We start from the raw sequence: 16480 nt of genomic DNA, 5'->3' as shown, positions 1-16480 counted from the left end.
GAAGAAAGGTTTTATCTGGCGGAAACATCTCGGTTGTAATGGCATGTGAGGCACGTGTAAGAACAATATGCAGCGGTATCTCTTCCCTGAGGTTGGTTAGGGATGGTCTAGTTCAGTAGGTTTCAGTAGTCCATCTCAGATGGATCTCCTTTTCGGACATGGATGTCCTTTTCGTTCTTGTGTTTTCAAATAAAGATATTTTGCAATTGTTTTAACATTTTTGTGTAAAATTAGTATAGTAAATATAAAAAAGTGAGTAACAGGTAGCATTGATTACTGAACGGTTTCTATATCATGATTTTTTTTTCGTTCTCTTCATTAAGAGTAATAACATTATTAGTTCATACATACATAATCCTTATTATGTATACTTTAGTGCATCTTCTCCCTTTGATTGCCTTGTGGTATTATAAGGTTTCGTGAGTCCAGTTAAGGTCATAGTGTAGTTATAGCCGTGAATCTATATGATGAATAGTAATTACTGAAGTTATATAAGGAAGTTAATTTTTTATTATCTTTCTTCTTGTTCTTATTGTTTAGTAACAGGATATTATCTGATTTTCCCAAGCTCCCTAAGTAGTTTATTATATGTCATCATTGTTGACAGCACCTTCAGCGGGCCCGGTAACCATTCTTATAATGCCATCCCGGCAAAACAAGAAAATGAAATAGCCGGTATATGTATATATATATTTGTAAATGCCTTCTTCTTTGCTGCAGGAGGTAAGAAAAAAAACTAAGTAGTTTATTAAGTACGAAAAAAAAAATCCAAGTAGTTTATTATTTATTTGTTTATACATACACATGTATTCAATAACTTATTTCGTCAACATTACGAATTATTATTATTACGAAAAAAAAATTATTTTAATAAAATAATAAAATTTAATAAAATTATTTTAATAAAAGTATTTTATTTCAGTTTTCTATAGAATCGATAATATTTCATAAATAAAGATATAAATTCAACTTTTATATCTTTTGTAAATACCACAATAGGCAAAACCCTGTAATATTTGCTGAGTGAAAATCTGCAGTACTGAGGAATAAAGTATAGGCATATTAATAACTTGTTAGATTAGATAAATAAATGATATCAACATTATTTTTTTTTAAGCTGATTATAAAAATTAATACCAATTAAGAATCAGTGAATTAATGATAAATAAAAGAGTTGATAAAGATGACTCTATTATATAACTTCAACGAGATGCATCAAACCATTTTGAATCTGATAAGTGATTATAAAAAGTTTTAGCATCCAGCTCCTTTTCGCTTTAATGACTGGTATGACCGCCAGATGATTACGTGTTACTTCAAAGGCAAAAAGTTTATAAAACATTACCAGTGCCATTACAAACTGCCAAAATATTAACCATTATCAGACCAGTGCTTATTCCTAGTCATTCACGGTAATCATTTGTCGCAGCTATTTTAGTGACCGAAACGCTAGAAAGTCGAGGATCGTGTAGGAAAATCGAGGAGGTTAGGTGTAAAGGAGTGGAAGTGAATATTTTGCTAAATAGATTTTTTTTATCAACATTTTGAGCACCTTTTTCCAGGAGTAGTCAGTTATTGCAGCTTAATCATTTTTTCATTTCCGATAGGTCCGGAGCCTTAATGCTGGTTAGATTCGTGTCATAATGGAGTCATTTTCTGTGCTTTTTTTTGTCATTAACTTATTTGGACAACCTTTCCTGCAAATAACTTAGGACTTTTCAATTTCCTCACATTCTTTGACCGGTAGCTTAACGTCTATTTTTTGCTGTGGTGGAGACTGTGGATGGTGATGAAGAGTGGAAGGAGTATGAAAGTATCAGTACTGTTTTTGTTGTTTTTTCTTCGACTGTAAGCAGCCTTCCATTTTTTTACGCAATTTTTGAATAATCGTCTGTTCATGTGGTTTCATGCTTTCCAAGTTTATTACTTTTCAGGTTTTTGTAAAGTAAACTGTCTGTTTTAATCTATCTTTTTCATACTAAAAGACGCAAATTTAATTTTACTATTTATAGGGCAAACCATCATTAAACATCCGGAAATCACTTTAAAGTTGTAGTACTACACTAAAAAGGACAAATCTCACCTGTGACGATATTTTCCTCTGTATACAGCATTGCACTGTGTGCCCAGTTTACGTTATTTCCTGTAGCGTTGCTGTGTTTTTGTTGGTGCCTTTGATTAAATAATAAAATTTGATATGTTACCGAAGATGGAGGAAACGCTGATTACTGAAAGCATTCCTACCAACTTTTCTTTTTATTTTAATAGAAATCTATTCGAATTTAATTACTGTGAATTTGTATAACATGCTCCAATCTCGTGCCGATCTAAACCCGATCGAAACTGGTAGACAATTATGTATGTATTAGATAACGAATACGTAGGTAACACTTATTACCTTGACTAAACATATCTTTATATTATTATAATGGAATTATGATACTACAAGAACCCGGGTCTTCACCACAGTCGATCAATTTCCAAGATCTGTAGCTCTCTCTCTCTATCTTCTAACATTCAACCACCTTAGATCCTCTTCCACATTGTTCTGCCATCTGAATCGTGGACGTCAACTTTTCCGCTTTCCATCTGGTTTCCCATATTGCTTCTTCTTGGATATCCTTTTATTGGAAATCTTCTCTACGTGTCCTATCCGTCTTATGCTCTTTTCACTAAAGCCACGATGTTGGGTTCTCCAAACAGTTCCATCAGCTTTTGATTCTTTCTTCTCCTCCGAGAATTCTCCCCATATTCTTCTCAATACCTTTCTCTCCCTGGAGTTGAGCAACCCTTCCGCTTTTCTTGTAAGGGCCCTATTTCACAACCATGGATTACCACTGGTCTTGCAATAGTTTTGTTGCTGATCACTTTCATTCTTTTAAAGAGATCTCTCTGAGAGTGAGAAATAACATTTATTCCCTGCTGCTACGTAGGCCTCCATTTCGCTCTCTACTTTGTTGCCATCTGTTACCAGGCTTCTCAGGTACTTAAACTGCTTTACAGAGCTAAAACTATGGTCTCTTAATTCCTCATTAATATTCACTACCCTTCTTAAATTTTTCATGAATACAGTCTTATCTTCATTAATCTTGAAGCTCATTTTAGCTGCTGCTTCTTCGAATTCCTGGAATGTTCTTTGTAATGTTCTTCGGGTTCTAGCGGCACTTCTACATCATTTCATAAGCAAGATGTTGAGACAGCCAATAGTAAATGGTTCCTCCTGGATTAGTTCTAATTGAACGAATAGCTATATTTGTGCAGTAATGCTTCAAAAGAAATCAAAAATTTTCTTATTATATGTCATGATAATATACATATCATATACGTTACCTTATTATCTGGTCAATGCAGAAAATCAGTATATACTTAGACCAGAGTGAAAAACAAACCAAGAATTAAGTGTACACTGTAGTTTTCTTTTTATGGTTAAAACCATACCGTGTTATTAAGATCCTTTCTTAGTGTATTATTTTTATCTTTTGAGTGTTTTTTTTAGTTTTGTGTATAAATATCAGATGTTGCTCAAGATGTAATCGGTAATATACTCCTTTTTAATTTTACTTACAAGGATTAATTGCTAATTTTTTCCACTAGATAAATAAACAGCTTAGTATGACCAAAATGAATCCAAACTGTAAGCTTATATTGTTTAATGTATTTGAAATATTTGTTTATTAATTTGAAATTTTATTTTATTGAAATGACCTCGAAAATTACAAATAAGCAGAAAATAAAAAATTTAAAAAATGAAAAACCAAGAATCTCAAATAAGAACAGAGTTGCTGAAGCAAAACATCCCCAAAACAAAAAACTGAATAGATAGTTTTTGGAAATTATGACATAAAAGAATATATTAATAATTTAAAATAGTATTTGCTTACTTTTATTCTACAAAAAATAAGCAATAAAAGTTTAAAACATGTTGCTTAACGGAGGAAGAAAGAAAATAACAGGAAGAGAAAGAAAAAGATAGTAAATCTATGATTATATTTCAACTGAACTTTCGAACTATCAATGAGAAGATATACCTTTCCTCTTTTCAACCCAGCTTTTTCGCACCTTTCAGGGCAACTAGTGCGCCACACTCACCAACACGAAACGTTTGGGGCGGGTTGGCCGGGAAGGATTCCCTCCTAAAATGTTTGGTGTTATGATCTTTTTCGAGAGTTTGTTGTAACAACATCTCAGTTGTACTATTACCATCAATGTTTATTTCCATTTTGTAAAGATTATGTAGTTATTAGAAGTATTTACAAAATAAATAGTGTTCTTTAAGAATAAGGAAGTTCCTTACGCTTCTAACACTTGGGTGACCTTCGACTGAGCAGACTGTATCCCAGAGCCAGAGAAGGTATGATGTCGAGGACCTAATGTAAAAAAGAAATTGCCTACTGAACTTAAAATCAAATTCCCTTTTAAGGTGGGCTGTATATGTATATTATTCTTATTGGAGGCATTCATCCAAGGAACCTTGACACATTAAGTTCTTCAGGCAGTTCCCTTATCATTACACTCCAACTTATCACTTAGTGTACTTTTTGCTTCAAGATGAGTTCATAGCTAAAGGGTCGTTCAAGATCACTCTCCAATATCATTGATATTAATATTATAGTAAAACACGTGAGTTTATATACAAGATTTCGCAATATGTGCTTCCTGAGCTATTTATTTATTCCAATTGTATATATATTTTTTAAATAATTTATTAACTACTTAATTTTTTTTTCACTTCAATTATAAAATGTCAATTCATTTGTATATTAATTTTTGTTTTCATAAATTTGAACAAATCTTCGATTTTAATAAATATGGTAATTGTTACTAAATACTTATTATTTTTCAAATTTAAACACTTTTACATCACACACCTTACACCTGCACGCCGTCGTTTTAATAATTTAGAGATCATCATAAGATTAAATTTAGTACACTCGCGGCTGTTTTGCTTGGCCAATGTGACACAAAAAAAAAATTATTTTTCATTTGACATATTCTATAGATTGTACTATAGACTGTTATTACTTTTTGATATCTATAAACTAAATAGATCTAATAAGCAATTATTACTATCATTAACCCAGTATGTAAATAAAAATAATAATGTATGTTTAATTTTAACTAAAATTTATATTGTCCGTTCAATTAATCTATATACATGCCTAGATCTAGCAATAGCAAAGCATTTCCGAGTCTGATAGTTCTAAAAAAAAATAGGTAATAAAAAGATATAGGTTCTCCAAAGACTACTTTGAAGAACAAAACATTGTAATTACAAAAACTAATAATGAAATATAACATCTTACGTTAGTATTAAATCTATGTAATAAAAAGAAAACAACGTATAAACACACATATAATGTAGTTATATTATGGTACTGGAAATTAAGACTATTGAATTTCATGAATGCTAAATTTGCTTAATATAGTATAAGCCTGGTCAGATAACACATGGCGGTGAAATAAATCTTGTTAAAGAGTATAATATTTCCGTCAACCATGCCCGTCCCGTCTAAAAATAAAAGGACATATTTCATGCACTAAGATGTGAGTGCAGTGAGGACCCATCAATCAAAGCCTTTTCTATCTTCCCAACTTTCTGCTTTAATAGCTTTAAACAAAACAAAAAACAGCTGATATGCTAGTGTTGTAACCAAATTCATCCATCAATTACTCAAACTGTGATAATTTCTCATTATTAAAAGAGAAATAGGGGAGACTGTGGTTAAGGTTTATCGTAATCACTATGTTTTGTATTTTGCTATTAAAGCAATAAAACAATCAAACTATTAAAGTTTGAATTTAAATCCAATAGAATGATTCAAAAGTAATATCTAACAGAAGATAAAATTTATTACGTCATCCAAACCTCTGATTATTAATTAAATAAATGCCAGTTGCGGATTAATAATTGAAGGAAAAATACATACAACTTAATTCATCAAATGATAATCCCATAGCAACCCTGAGCCTTTGTTTTCAATTTACGAGTTTTTGCTAATGAGCGAAACTGTTTTACTTGTGAAATAAGGTTTATCATACTGTTTCTAAGTTCATATAATTTTTTTTTTAAGTTAATATTATACCGCCAAAATTTTCAAACAAAACTATAATAAAATACAAGGTTTTCATTTATTGCAACTGATTTAACTATTTTTGGAATAAATTATATTATTGCCTGATAATATAGTAACGAGAAAAAAAAATTGAATATTTGATAGTGGAGTTGACTGTTTTCGGAACTGAATTATTTATTAAATTTCTTGGATCAAGAAAGCCACGTGGCTAGCAACAGTTTGGAAACAAGTAGTATTTTGTGCTAAATGCCCCCATGTTTCTTATTTAATGTATGAATAATAACATATATAGCGTATTTAAGAAATGTCCTTTTGTTGCCTAAATTGGATGTGTCCACTGAAAGCGTGTTTCACATTATAGCCGAGGGATGACTTGGAACGGGGAGGGACCGCTCCACTGCTGGTGGTAATCCACTAGTGAGTCCTAAGCCCTTCCCTCGGCGATGAAGTTAATCAAGGAGACAGTGTGTTGCCACATCCCAGGTCTTGGTGGAGAAGCTATCACTCTGAACAACGAGTTAGCAAAGGCCTTCAGCCCATTTCAGAACTTGATGTACCTTCGGCCTATGAACGCCTGAACAGAGAGGAGCTGGAGCTCTTCGCGGAGGTCACTTTTTCTGGCCCTCTGACTATTCGCTGAAGATGGGAATTCTGGAAACTTTGCAGATCGTCCAGCCTGGTCCTGAAAAGGTATACCAGCACCACTGCACCGTAGAGTAGAGATGGACGTATTATAGCCTTGTAGATCTGCAACTTAAGGAAAGTGAATCCGAAGTAAGGAAGTGATACAGCCAGCTTGTTGAGCCTCTCCCTGCCGTGAGTGAAGAAGGTAAAATGCCTGTCAATTGTCACACCGAGTTAGAGGATGGAGTTGGAGATCTTTCTTTCTCCATCGTCCGCAATGTTCCGAGAGCTTCAACCCTGCAATTTTACGCCGTTTTGCAATTTCAGCCACTTTTTAAATATTCGTTAAGTTAACTTATGTTTTAACTTTTTTTTCTTCTAGTTAATAAGTATATTATTTTCTTAATTATATTATTTATTATGGTATGGTGACATGAAGGATTAATGAGTTTGAAAGGAACAAAACTAATGTCGTCTAATATAAATTAATGGCTATATCTGAACTCGGTATTGAATGTTAACTGAGAAATGATCAGAGAATGTTTGAAAATAGTTTGTTTCTGTTTAATGAGTGGGCTCCAACCTCACAGTAAGATCTTCGAGAAGACCGATTGTGTTTATACGAGTAGCTATTAGCGGTTTAGTGTTTTCTATTTTTTCCACATCAAACAGAGGATAAGTAAAAATAAAAGATTTTTTTTCCAGGAATGACTATTCTCGAGTACTGACTCAAAATCTATTCTTGCCTTTCCTAGACCGCCGAAATGTATGATACACATATATCATTAGCATGATGAACTCACAAAATAAATATTGTTGAAATCTCAGAATACATTTTTTATATGTTTAAAATGTAATCAACAATTTCCTCAGGTTTAAGTTTAACCACTTTGTTAATATGCTAGGAAAAAGAGTCACCTATCTTCATGTATTATGAGTACAGATGAGAGTATCGTCGTTTACATTTTAATTTTTTTTTTTTTTTTAAATTAAGTACATATTTCAGTCCATACTTCCCTTTCATACTTTTATTTTTTACTTTTTATCCAAACAAAGATTTTGTAAATAAATAAATCAACAAAACAAAATCATAGATAAAAATTTCAACGCAGATAGTTCTCAATACATTCCTGAAAAGCGTAAAATAAACAGGTGATGTAATTATATTTTATGAACTTAGTTCTAGGCATTTTATTTTTTCCAAGTACCATATGCACCTATTACGTCTCTGAATGAGGAAAGATCTCTCGGTCGATACAGATACCAATTAGTACACAATCATTGATGATTTGTTTTTGAAAACTTAAAGAAGGATCTTGTTTGAACATTTATTGATGACAATGGCTGATTAAAATAACTGTTTCAGTTAAATGTATATTTTTTCTTTTTTTAAACTTTCTTTTAACAAATTAAAAAGTTGTATATGATATTTTATTTTAGGCTTCTTTAAGTTAAATTTTCTCCATTTGATAATTTTTTAACATTAGATACTTCTATGCTTTTTTTTTTATTTTTGCGTACAAATAAACGAATATTTATGTTCAAATTCTGACCTTTTAATCAATTAGAAGTCTCATCCCTAATTATCACATATTAAACATTTTATTAATCTAACAAAAAGATTGAAGATTGGGAAACCTTAAACCAAGTTACCAGCTATATTTTAGCTGTATAAGTTCGTTCCGACTATTTCTAACCTGCCTTCTTCAATCATCCTTTTCATTATCTTTTATTTTGGATTCCATTTTAATAACACCTGAGTTATGTACTACGTAATAAAGCTAATAATTAGTGGCACTGGAAGTCACTGTAATTCTTGGCCCCTGCACGCGATTGCACCGGCATACATCCTCCATCACTTCTCTCAACTGGTTTAGTTTTACATCTCGTACATGGGCGTAAGCGGTGTAGAGGGGGAGGGGGGAAATCGAAATAAAAACTATTTTAAGAAATCAAGGTATGGTTTAAGATAATTTTTACTTCAAAGCACGTACTTACTTCTCTGATAGATCGATTTATTTACCTATGTATTAGTTGTTATTTGATCGACATTATCTGCCTTAGCAACTTCTTAGGTAATCCTGTGGCTATGTATCTATTTTGTCTATGACGTCACTTTTATATGACGAGACCTCAATAACAATGAAATACGTTGTAACATTTCACGTTCTGGGCCCTATTTTAAGGGTCTGAATACGCAAAAAAAAAAAATACTTAGAGTAAAAGTGGCTCAGTGTGTGATACAGACGGTACAAGCCCTTCTCATAGAAATCATGGACATAGGGAGATTTTTAAGAAATAAAATACGACATTTATGCGGATGATCGCTCTGAACAGTGAAACTACAAAAGAAATGTTAGAAAGAGTATAGTTTATATCTCAAACCCTTCATGATGAAAGGAGGAAATTATTTTTTTTAATAATTTATTAGTTTGTAATACAGAGTGCCTTCTTATTCATTTTTGATGGTGAAGAGACTTTTTTTTTTTCTTTGTACCCTCTTTTGAAAAAATAAGGAATAATTAGGTACAATGATGTCAGTTAAGAGTTTGCTTCTACCCATGGATATTTTAAGGGCTATATCAATTATACACTGTATGTGCAGAGTCGACGGCGCCATGTGCGTATTAAAACTGTTGAGTGGGGAGGGTCCGCTTTGCTGGTGATGAAGAGACTGATAACGCTTTTTTAAAAAATATGGAAAATGAATGACCTAAAAGACTAATAACCTGAAGAGTTTGCGAGAAAATAACTCGATAATGGAGTATTACAGAAAAAAGTACTATAAAACTTATATTGATATAGTATAAAGCTCCTTTTTAAACTTCAGGTAAAAAATAAAGTTCAAGTATAAAAAAAAAAAAAAAAAAAAAAAAAAAACCTACCTGAAATTATAAAGAAGTTCTAATTATTATTTATTCATAAATTGAATATTTAATTAATTCAAATTAAAAAAAAAATATTGTATTTATTTAAGGTAGTATATTCTAACTTGTAATTGAAAAGAGGCCTTATAGTGTTTCAATATAAGTTCCACGTTAAATTTAATTTAATTTTTCAATAATACTGCACCAATATTCTTGCTATTAGTGCAATGTGTGTATTGTGCTGCGATCTAGCGAATAATCTTGGAACTGTTGCATGCACTCTTTTGAGGACCAGTGTAACTAATCCTGTTCAGTTTTTGGTCAAAAAATGTATTCAACACAAAAGATCTCTGTGTTTTAAAAGATCTAAGAAATGTATATAACCCTTCTGTAAACATATGTAAATAATTTAAGTATTAATTTATATTGATTATGGAAAATTAGTTTAAATTTTTGTCCAAATAATGTAATGAATTCCTAATGCAACATTTTTAAGAAATTACTAATCAGAAATATAAGATTAATATTCATTATTACAAAGGTAGCAAATAGGGAAATTGAAATCTTTTTAAAATTTACCTAAACTTCCTGTACTAAGTAAAAAGTACAGCTGTACTTAATGTAGTTGAACTTTGAATTGGAAAAATCAAGATGGTTCTTTAAACTAATAATTAACCTTATATAGAACAAATAAATATATTTCAGTTCAATTATAACTGACAAACTTTTAAATTATATTATTCAAGACCACAAGTCTAGTAAGGACTAGACTCAATTATTCAATAAAATAACAACAATATTTCTAAATGAAAATTATTTCAGAAATTTCTCTTCATTTGTTTATGATTAAATTATTCAGTAACCTAGTATTAATACGAATTATACCAGGTCATTCAAAAAGTCCTGTCGTTTTTTTGGGGGAAATTATAAATAAATAAATATTTTCAAATAATAACCTTTATTCATCAAAATATCCACCGTTACAGTCGGTAACCTTCTCCCAACGAGATGGTAAAGCCCAAATTCCTTCCTTAAAAAACTGTTGATTTTTACTGCAAAAATAAGTGGTCAGTTCGTGAATTAGGTTGTCACGGTCTTGAAAACATTTTTGTCTCAGATTGTTGTCGAGATCTCTGAATAGGTGATAATCAGTGGGTGACAGGTCAGGGGAATATGGTGGGTGAGGCAAAACTTCCCAGCCTATTTCTGTCAATTTTTCCCTGGTCAATTTGGCGGTGTGTGGTCGAGCGTTGTCTTGAAGAAGCAAAGGTCTTCTTCTGTTGACTAAGCAGGGATCAAAAGTCTTAAGCTTGGATTGGCAATGGTCCAGTATATTGCAGTATACTTCTGCAGTGATGGTTTGCCCTTGATTCAGAATCTCAAAATGCACTATACCTTTGGCTGTCCAGAAAACAATGAGCAAAACTTTCTTTGGATGGAGATCTGGTTTTGGAAATTGTTTAGGTTTCTCATCTGCCGACAACCACTGATATGATCGTCTGAAGTTGTTGTACAACACCCATTTCTCATCACAGGTGATGATTCGATTCAAAAAGGGTTCGACTTTCAAGCGGGAAGTTAACGAAGATGCAGTTGTCAAGCGAACAAGCATATTGGCATCTGAAAGCTTATGAGGAATCCATTTATCCAGTTTTTTCACTTTTCCCAGTTCTTTAAGGTAATTCCAGGCAGTGGTGGCTGAGATATTAAGTTGAGAGGCTATCTCTGAACAACTTTGACGCGGATCCAACTCTACTACTCTTCGAACGTCCTCCTTATCAACTACAGTTGGTCGACCTGAGCGTGCCTCGTCTTCTAGTGTCTCGTCGCCTCCACGAAATTTTGAAAACCAAAATTGTGCCTTCCGCTCAGACAGCACATCTTCCCCAAACACGGAGCATATTTTTCTAGCAGTTTCGGCAGCTTTTGAGCCAAGTTTAATCTCATAGAGCAAAATCGACCGAATTTGAGTTTCAACTGGAATCATTTTAACTAGACAGTTGGATAGTGACTGCATTAAATTAATCCTCCTTAGCCTCCTATTCATAAAGTATAAACATTTGTGTTTACATGGATAAAAGTTGTATTGAACGGAATTAATTAGCAAACACTCTAGAATCAAAATAAACAACGAACAAACGAAAAACGACAGGACTTTTTGAATGCCCGGGTAGTTGTGAATAGATGTTAATATCTCTATTTTCATAAAAATATATTGTACTTGAAAAAGGAGAAACAAATGTTGAATTTTTAACTCCTATTTGATAACTAAGATTGATGTTTTGAAATAAATAGAATAACTTTTAGATGTAGAATCTAGCTAATAATTAGCCTAAAAAATCATTATTTATGAGAAAAGGATATAAACACCTTAACATGACTAAATTAATTTGTAAATATATCATTATGTTCTACTGCATCTCATTCATTTGAGACTTTGCCTGCTCCAATATAGATTACTATTTTCCCCTGTTAACTGCTGCAGCCTTCCAATGCCTGACAGTACCTATTTGTTGTTAATTCACATCTGCATTCCCCCAATCTTTCCAGCTAAAAACATGGTATCCCCACTCATCTGTTTCCTTATAGGTTCATTCATAATTCTCTGTGGGGTTACATTATTGTCCTTTCAAAAGATATGCCCTGTCAAATATAATCTTGTAAGTCTCGTGAGTTGGTACACATCCAGATCATTGAACACTAACTTAATTTCTACATTTATTCTTCTTCTCTAATTGTGTGATGTTTCTTGGACACTTCTGATTATGCATCATAGAATCCTCCTTTGAAGTCTGAGCTGAGATCTTCCTAGAACTTGTGGCCAAGCTCACAGCCAAATGTGATTGTTTCAACATAATTTGTGTCTTGTAGATATTTATTATGGCCTGCTTCGACGGACTGCTACTACGAAGATATCTTCGGTGAGAACAATGAGTGGAAAACTTTATAAATGAATAAAGTTTATTATGGATTTAGATTTTTATTTGAGTTAAGATACTGATTATACTTCATATTATTGTAGAACAGTTTTATCAGTCTGAATAAGAAATCTTATTAATTGTCAAGAAATAGTTAAAGACTGTAAAACATGATTAACTCTGTGGTTGTATAGTAGTTCATTAATTAATCAAAATATCTCCATCAATTGCTATAAACTTCTAATTATATAATTTCCACACAATAGGTTCTTAGATTTTGAAAATAAAAAAATTTCTAGCAGGCAATTGTAGTTAGATGTAATAACATTACCTGTATGAAACAATCCTTTGCTGATTTTAAAACTGGTTCGATAGAAAAAGGATTGATTATTTATAGTAAATATGGTATAATAGATAGGGATACTTGAGTAAGCATTGAATATACAACTGAGTGGCTAAGGAGTAAACAATTTCAGTCCAGTCCATACCCATAAGAGAGACCATTAAATATCTGTCTGATCAAGTATATTGAATTTGACAGAACTCGTTGGAGAGAGTAAAAACTCAATCCATTCTACTGGGTCAGGCTTATACATAATAGTTCCTCTCAAGACAGATATGGACTGGGCTGAAATCGTTTACTCCTTGGACACTCAGCTGTTGGTTTAGTACTTATTACTTTCTAGGGATGCGTTAATTTTCCAGAAAAGAAATTGTTAGTACTCTAAATTTCAAAATACTTTAAATAAACATCATTCAAAATAGTTTTGTTTTCATAGTTTCTAAAATTAGATCTCACAAATCAAGAGTTTTTTTGATAAATGGTAGGTTAAGGTTATCTCTACTTCCATTGCTCCTCTATAAGAATGCATGTTTGGAGAATTTGTTCATCTCTTTGATATTCACCCAAAAGGATTGGGACGATTTATTTTGTGGAGATTAAGCAGATCAATTCTCCACCAAGATTGATTCAAGACCAGTTCTGTTATGGAAAATCAAGACTTATTCTTTTTTTGAAAGTTGGTGGTATTGATCCTAACAATTTACAATACATTATTATTGTCATGTTAATTATTGCTTTGAATCTAATTTAATGTATTCCTTTTTTTTTGTTTTTTAAATCCACTCTGCCTAGAAATTAAAGTAATCCCATTACATTCATTTAGTGATAAACCCTTGTTGAGCTTACCGAGAATGAAGGAAAAATGCTACCTCTTATGTCATGGAATCCTGTTTCACCATAGCACATAATTTAAATAATCATAGCATCTCAAAAAATAAAAGAAATATTAATATCTTATAAAAAAAAAAAAAAAAGAAAAGAGAAAAAGTTCCATTTCTTTGAATTTGTTTATTAAACAACTAAATGTTGGCATAATAATTATCTTAAATGCTATTGTTATTTTTATATCATAAACTTTGCAATAACATAATAAATACTAACATGAGTACCATCTTGACCAAATCACCTTGAGAAAATGTAGTTACCAAGTACTGGGCCCAAAGATCCTTCAAGGGTTATTGTGGTACTGGTTTTTATAATCCATACCACAACTAAGTTGTCCCTTTCCTAAATCCACCCAAATCAACAATGTTTTCAATTGTATTGTATGGTAAACAATGTTAATCTTTTTTTTTTTTTGGTTTCCGTTTTTATTCATACACACAGGTGGGTGAGTCCTCATACTGAATAGCATCAACATTAGCATTTGCTTTGCCATGGTAGAGTTTATTACTGAACAATGAATTCAGTATTTGAGGAGTTTGGTTGTAAAAAATTGTGACTGAAATTTTTCATGAATTGCAATTGTTGGCATTATCGACTTTTTTTAAAGGTTTATTTCATAAAGTTGGAGTTTTATTAGTGGATAGATTCTCCACATGATTGTATCATGTCACTATGTCACCTACAGCAAATTTACTTGTTGTATATATTTGTATACAGTTGTAAATACCAATAAATAAATTATTAAAAAAAAATTCATAAAGTGTTGAAATAATCTTTAGGAAATTTGTTTTCTTAAGACAATAATGTTAATGTTAAGTTGTGGTAAGTGATCACTGTTTGAGCACAAAATGTTGTAATTAACACATAATTTAACATTGTAAAAGTTTTCGTTTTTGCAGTACCATGTTTTACGACCGAACACCTCATTTATTAAGAGCCCTAAATGTACAACTGACATCAGCAATCAATGTGAGGACCTGATGACAATTTTAAACATTTCAATAGAGTGATAGATTTAATTATTTTTTACTTCGAAAGAATTACCCTTCATCATCTGCCGTTATCTCTAAAAATGATTTCCTATAATTCAACTGTAGGGAGATTGTGAACTGAAAAAATAGCAGTTATTTCAATTTGTTAAATAGATTCATAAAAATCCATTAAAGACATGAAGCAAGTGATACCAAAAGTTGACCTTAAGCTCCTTCATGATCATGGGATGAGTTGAGTTGGTTACTGTGTTTTTTTTTCTCCCTTCTGATTCCTAACTGTTGTATAAAGTGATAAAATTTCTTTTATTCAATTTATTTAATTTTCTGTCTTCCATATTTTGTAAGAATTCTGTTATATGTAAGTGAGCAAACCTTTGTAACTCATTAAGTTTTACTCAAGGATAAAACTAATGAAGAAGTAAAAGAAGCTGTAGTCTTCTCTAGACTGAAGCTGTAGTCTGTCACTGGCTGTAACTCCAGCCAAAAAGAACTGGGAAGATCAGGAAAAATTGTGGAACAAAGTAGACAAAGATCTTCCAGATCTTTTTCTTGATGGCGATGAGCCTCATGATGAGTTATGATGGCAACATGAAGGAATGTTATGACAGATTTAAGCAGAGTGATAAACCTTACAAAAATGTAGAAACAGACATTAAAGCAAACGGGGATCTACCTATAGCTGAGGTGAAAAAAGTTTCTACTGTTAAAGAGGAAAACCAATTTGTTATATGGATTAAAATAAGATAAAACTAAGTACCTTATATACATATAAAAAAAATAACTGTTGATAATAGAGCTAATACAAATTAGAGATGTTGTCCATTTGCTCAGCAAGCCAAAAAAAAATCCATTTCTGATTCAATAATGATAAACAATACACATTACCATAAATAATAAAATAACAGACAACTATAAAACTGATTTTAAATACCTAGGAATCCAATATTCAAACATTATAAATAAAATAAAATCTTTTTGGATCATAATTATTATGGAAATATGAGGAGAAGATGGTCCAGGGGGAGGGGAGAGGGGAGAGAAGCGGTAAGCAAAAATTCACATATTAACGAAACTTATATATTTGTGCCAATGTTTCGACCTGAATTTCAAGCCTTCATCAGGGACTCAACGAAAATTCTGTTAAAAGACAAATGCAAATAATTATAGAAGAGGAAAAAATTGGTTATAATAATAAATATTTAAATAGATTTAAAATATTAATAAAAATATATGTTTTATTATAAAAAATTAAATCTTATAGTAAATATAAGGGATGAAATTATGGACGACCATGCCAAAAATAGGACTGGCCAGATATTAATAATATTAAGAAAGTTGGTAATCTTGGTAATAGCCAAGACCTTTAATTTCTAAATAATTTCTAATAGTTGTATTCATTCACTCACTGTTGGGCGCTACAGTCCTTGTAGGACCTGGGCCTCTGCCATCAGCGAGACTTGTCCAATTTTCGATTCCCATCCCTCTCAAATCATCTTCCAAATCATCCAGCCACCGATGCCTGGGTCTGCCCCTTTTCCTTTTTCCTCCTGGTGCACCATTTAGCATCCTTTTAGGTAGCCTCCAGGGCTCCATCCTTTCCACATGTCCCAACCATCTTAGCCTGCTCTTCATAATAGTACAGAGGATATCAGGCTCTCCATACAATTCGTATATTTCGTCATTGCTTCTGATTCTCCACCTGTGCTCTTCTTTAACGGCTCCAAAGATCTTTCTTAGGACTCTTCTTTCCCAAACCAGTAGAGCTCTTCTATTTTCC

General features: G+C 31.9%; 1 protein-coding gene across 1 annotated transcript; it reads right to left on the bottom strand.

Moving 5' to 3' along the window:
- Positions 1–8254: 8254 nt before the first annotated feature.
- LOC136796393 (histone-lysine N-methyltransferase SETMAR-like) lies at positions 8255–11552 on the bottom strand. Its single transcript, XM_067050018.1, has 2 exons — positions 10619–11552; positions 8255–8277 (listed from the first exon to the last, which is right to left on the bottom strand). Exons 1-2 carry the CDS (start codon positions 11550–11552, stop codon positions 8255–8257), a joined length of 957 nt encoding a protein of 318 aa, XP_066906119.1.
- Positions 11553–16480: the final 4928 nt, after the last annotated feature.

This window comes from Halyomorpha halys, unplaced genomic scaffold (genome assembly GCF_000696795.3).
Source record: "Halyomorpha halys isolate HHAL.00 unplaced genomic scaffold, Hhal_1.1 Scaffold126.1, whole genome shotgun sequence".
Taxonomy (NCBI): domain Eukaryota; kingdom Metazoa; phylum Arthropoda; class Insecta; order Hemiptera; family Pentatomidae; genus Halyomorpha; species Halyomorpha halys.
This window is presented reverse-complemented; position numbering and strand designations above follow the sequence as displayed.

What these genes read in the sequence shown, in the direction of transcription:
- LOC136796393 (XM_067050018.1), bottom strand. Translation starts at nt 11,552, where the DNA reads ATGATTCCAGTTGAAACTCAAATTCGGTCGATTTTGCTCTATGAGATT. An exon ending in ACTGACCACTTATTTTTGCA is followed by an intron (nt 8,278 to 10,618) that starts GTAAAAATCAAC and finishes TGTGATAATTAG; the next exon opens with GGATGAGACTTCTAATTGAT.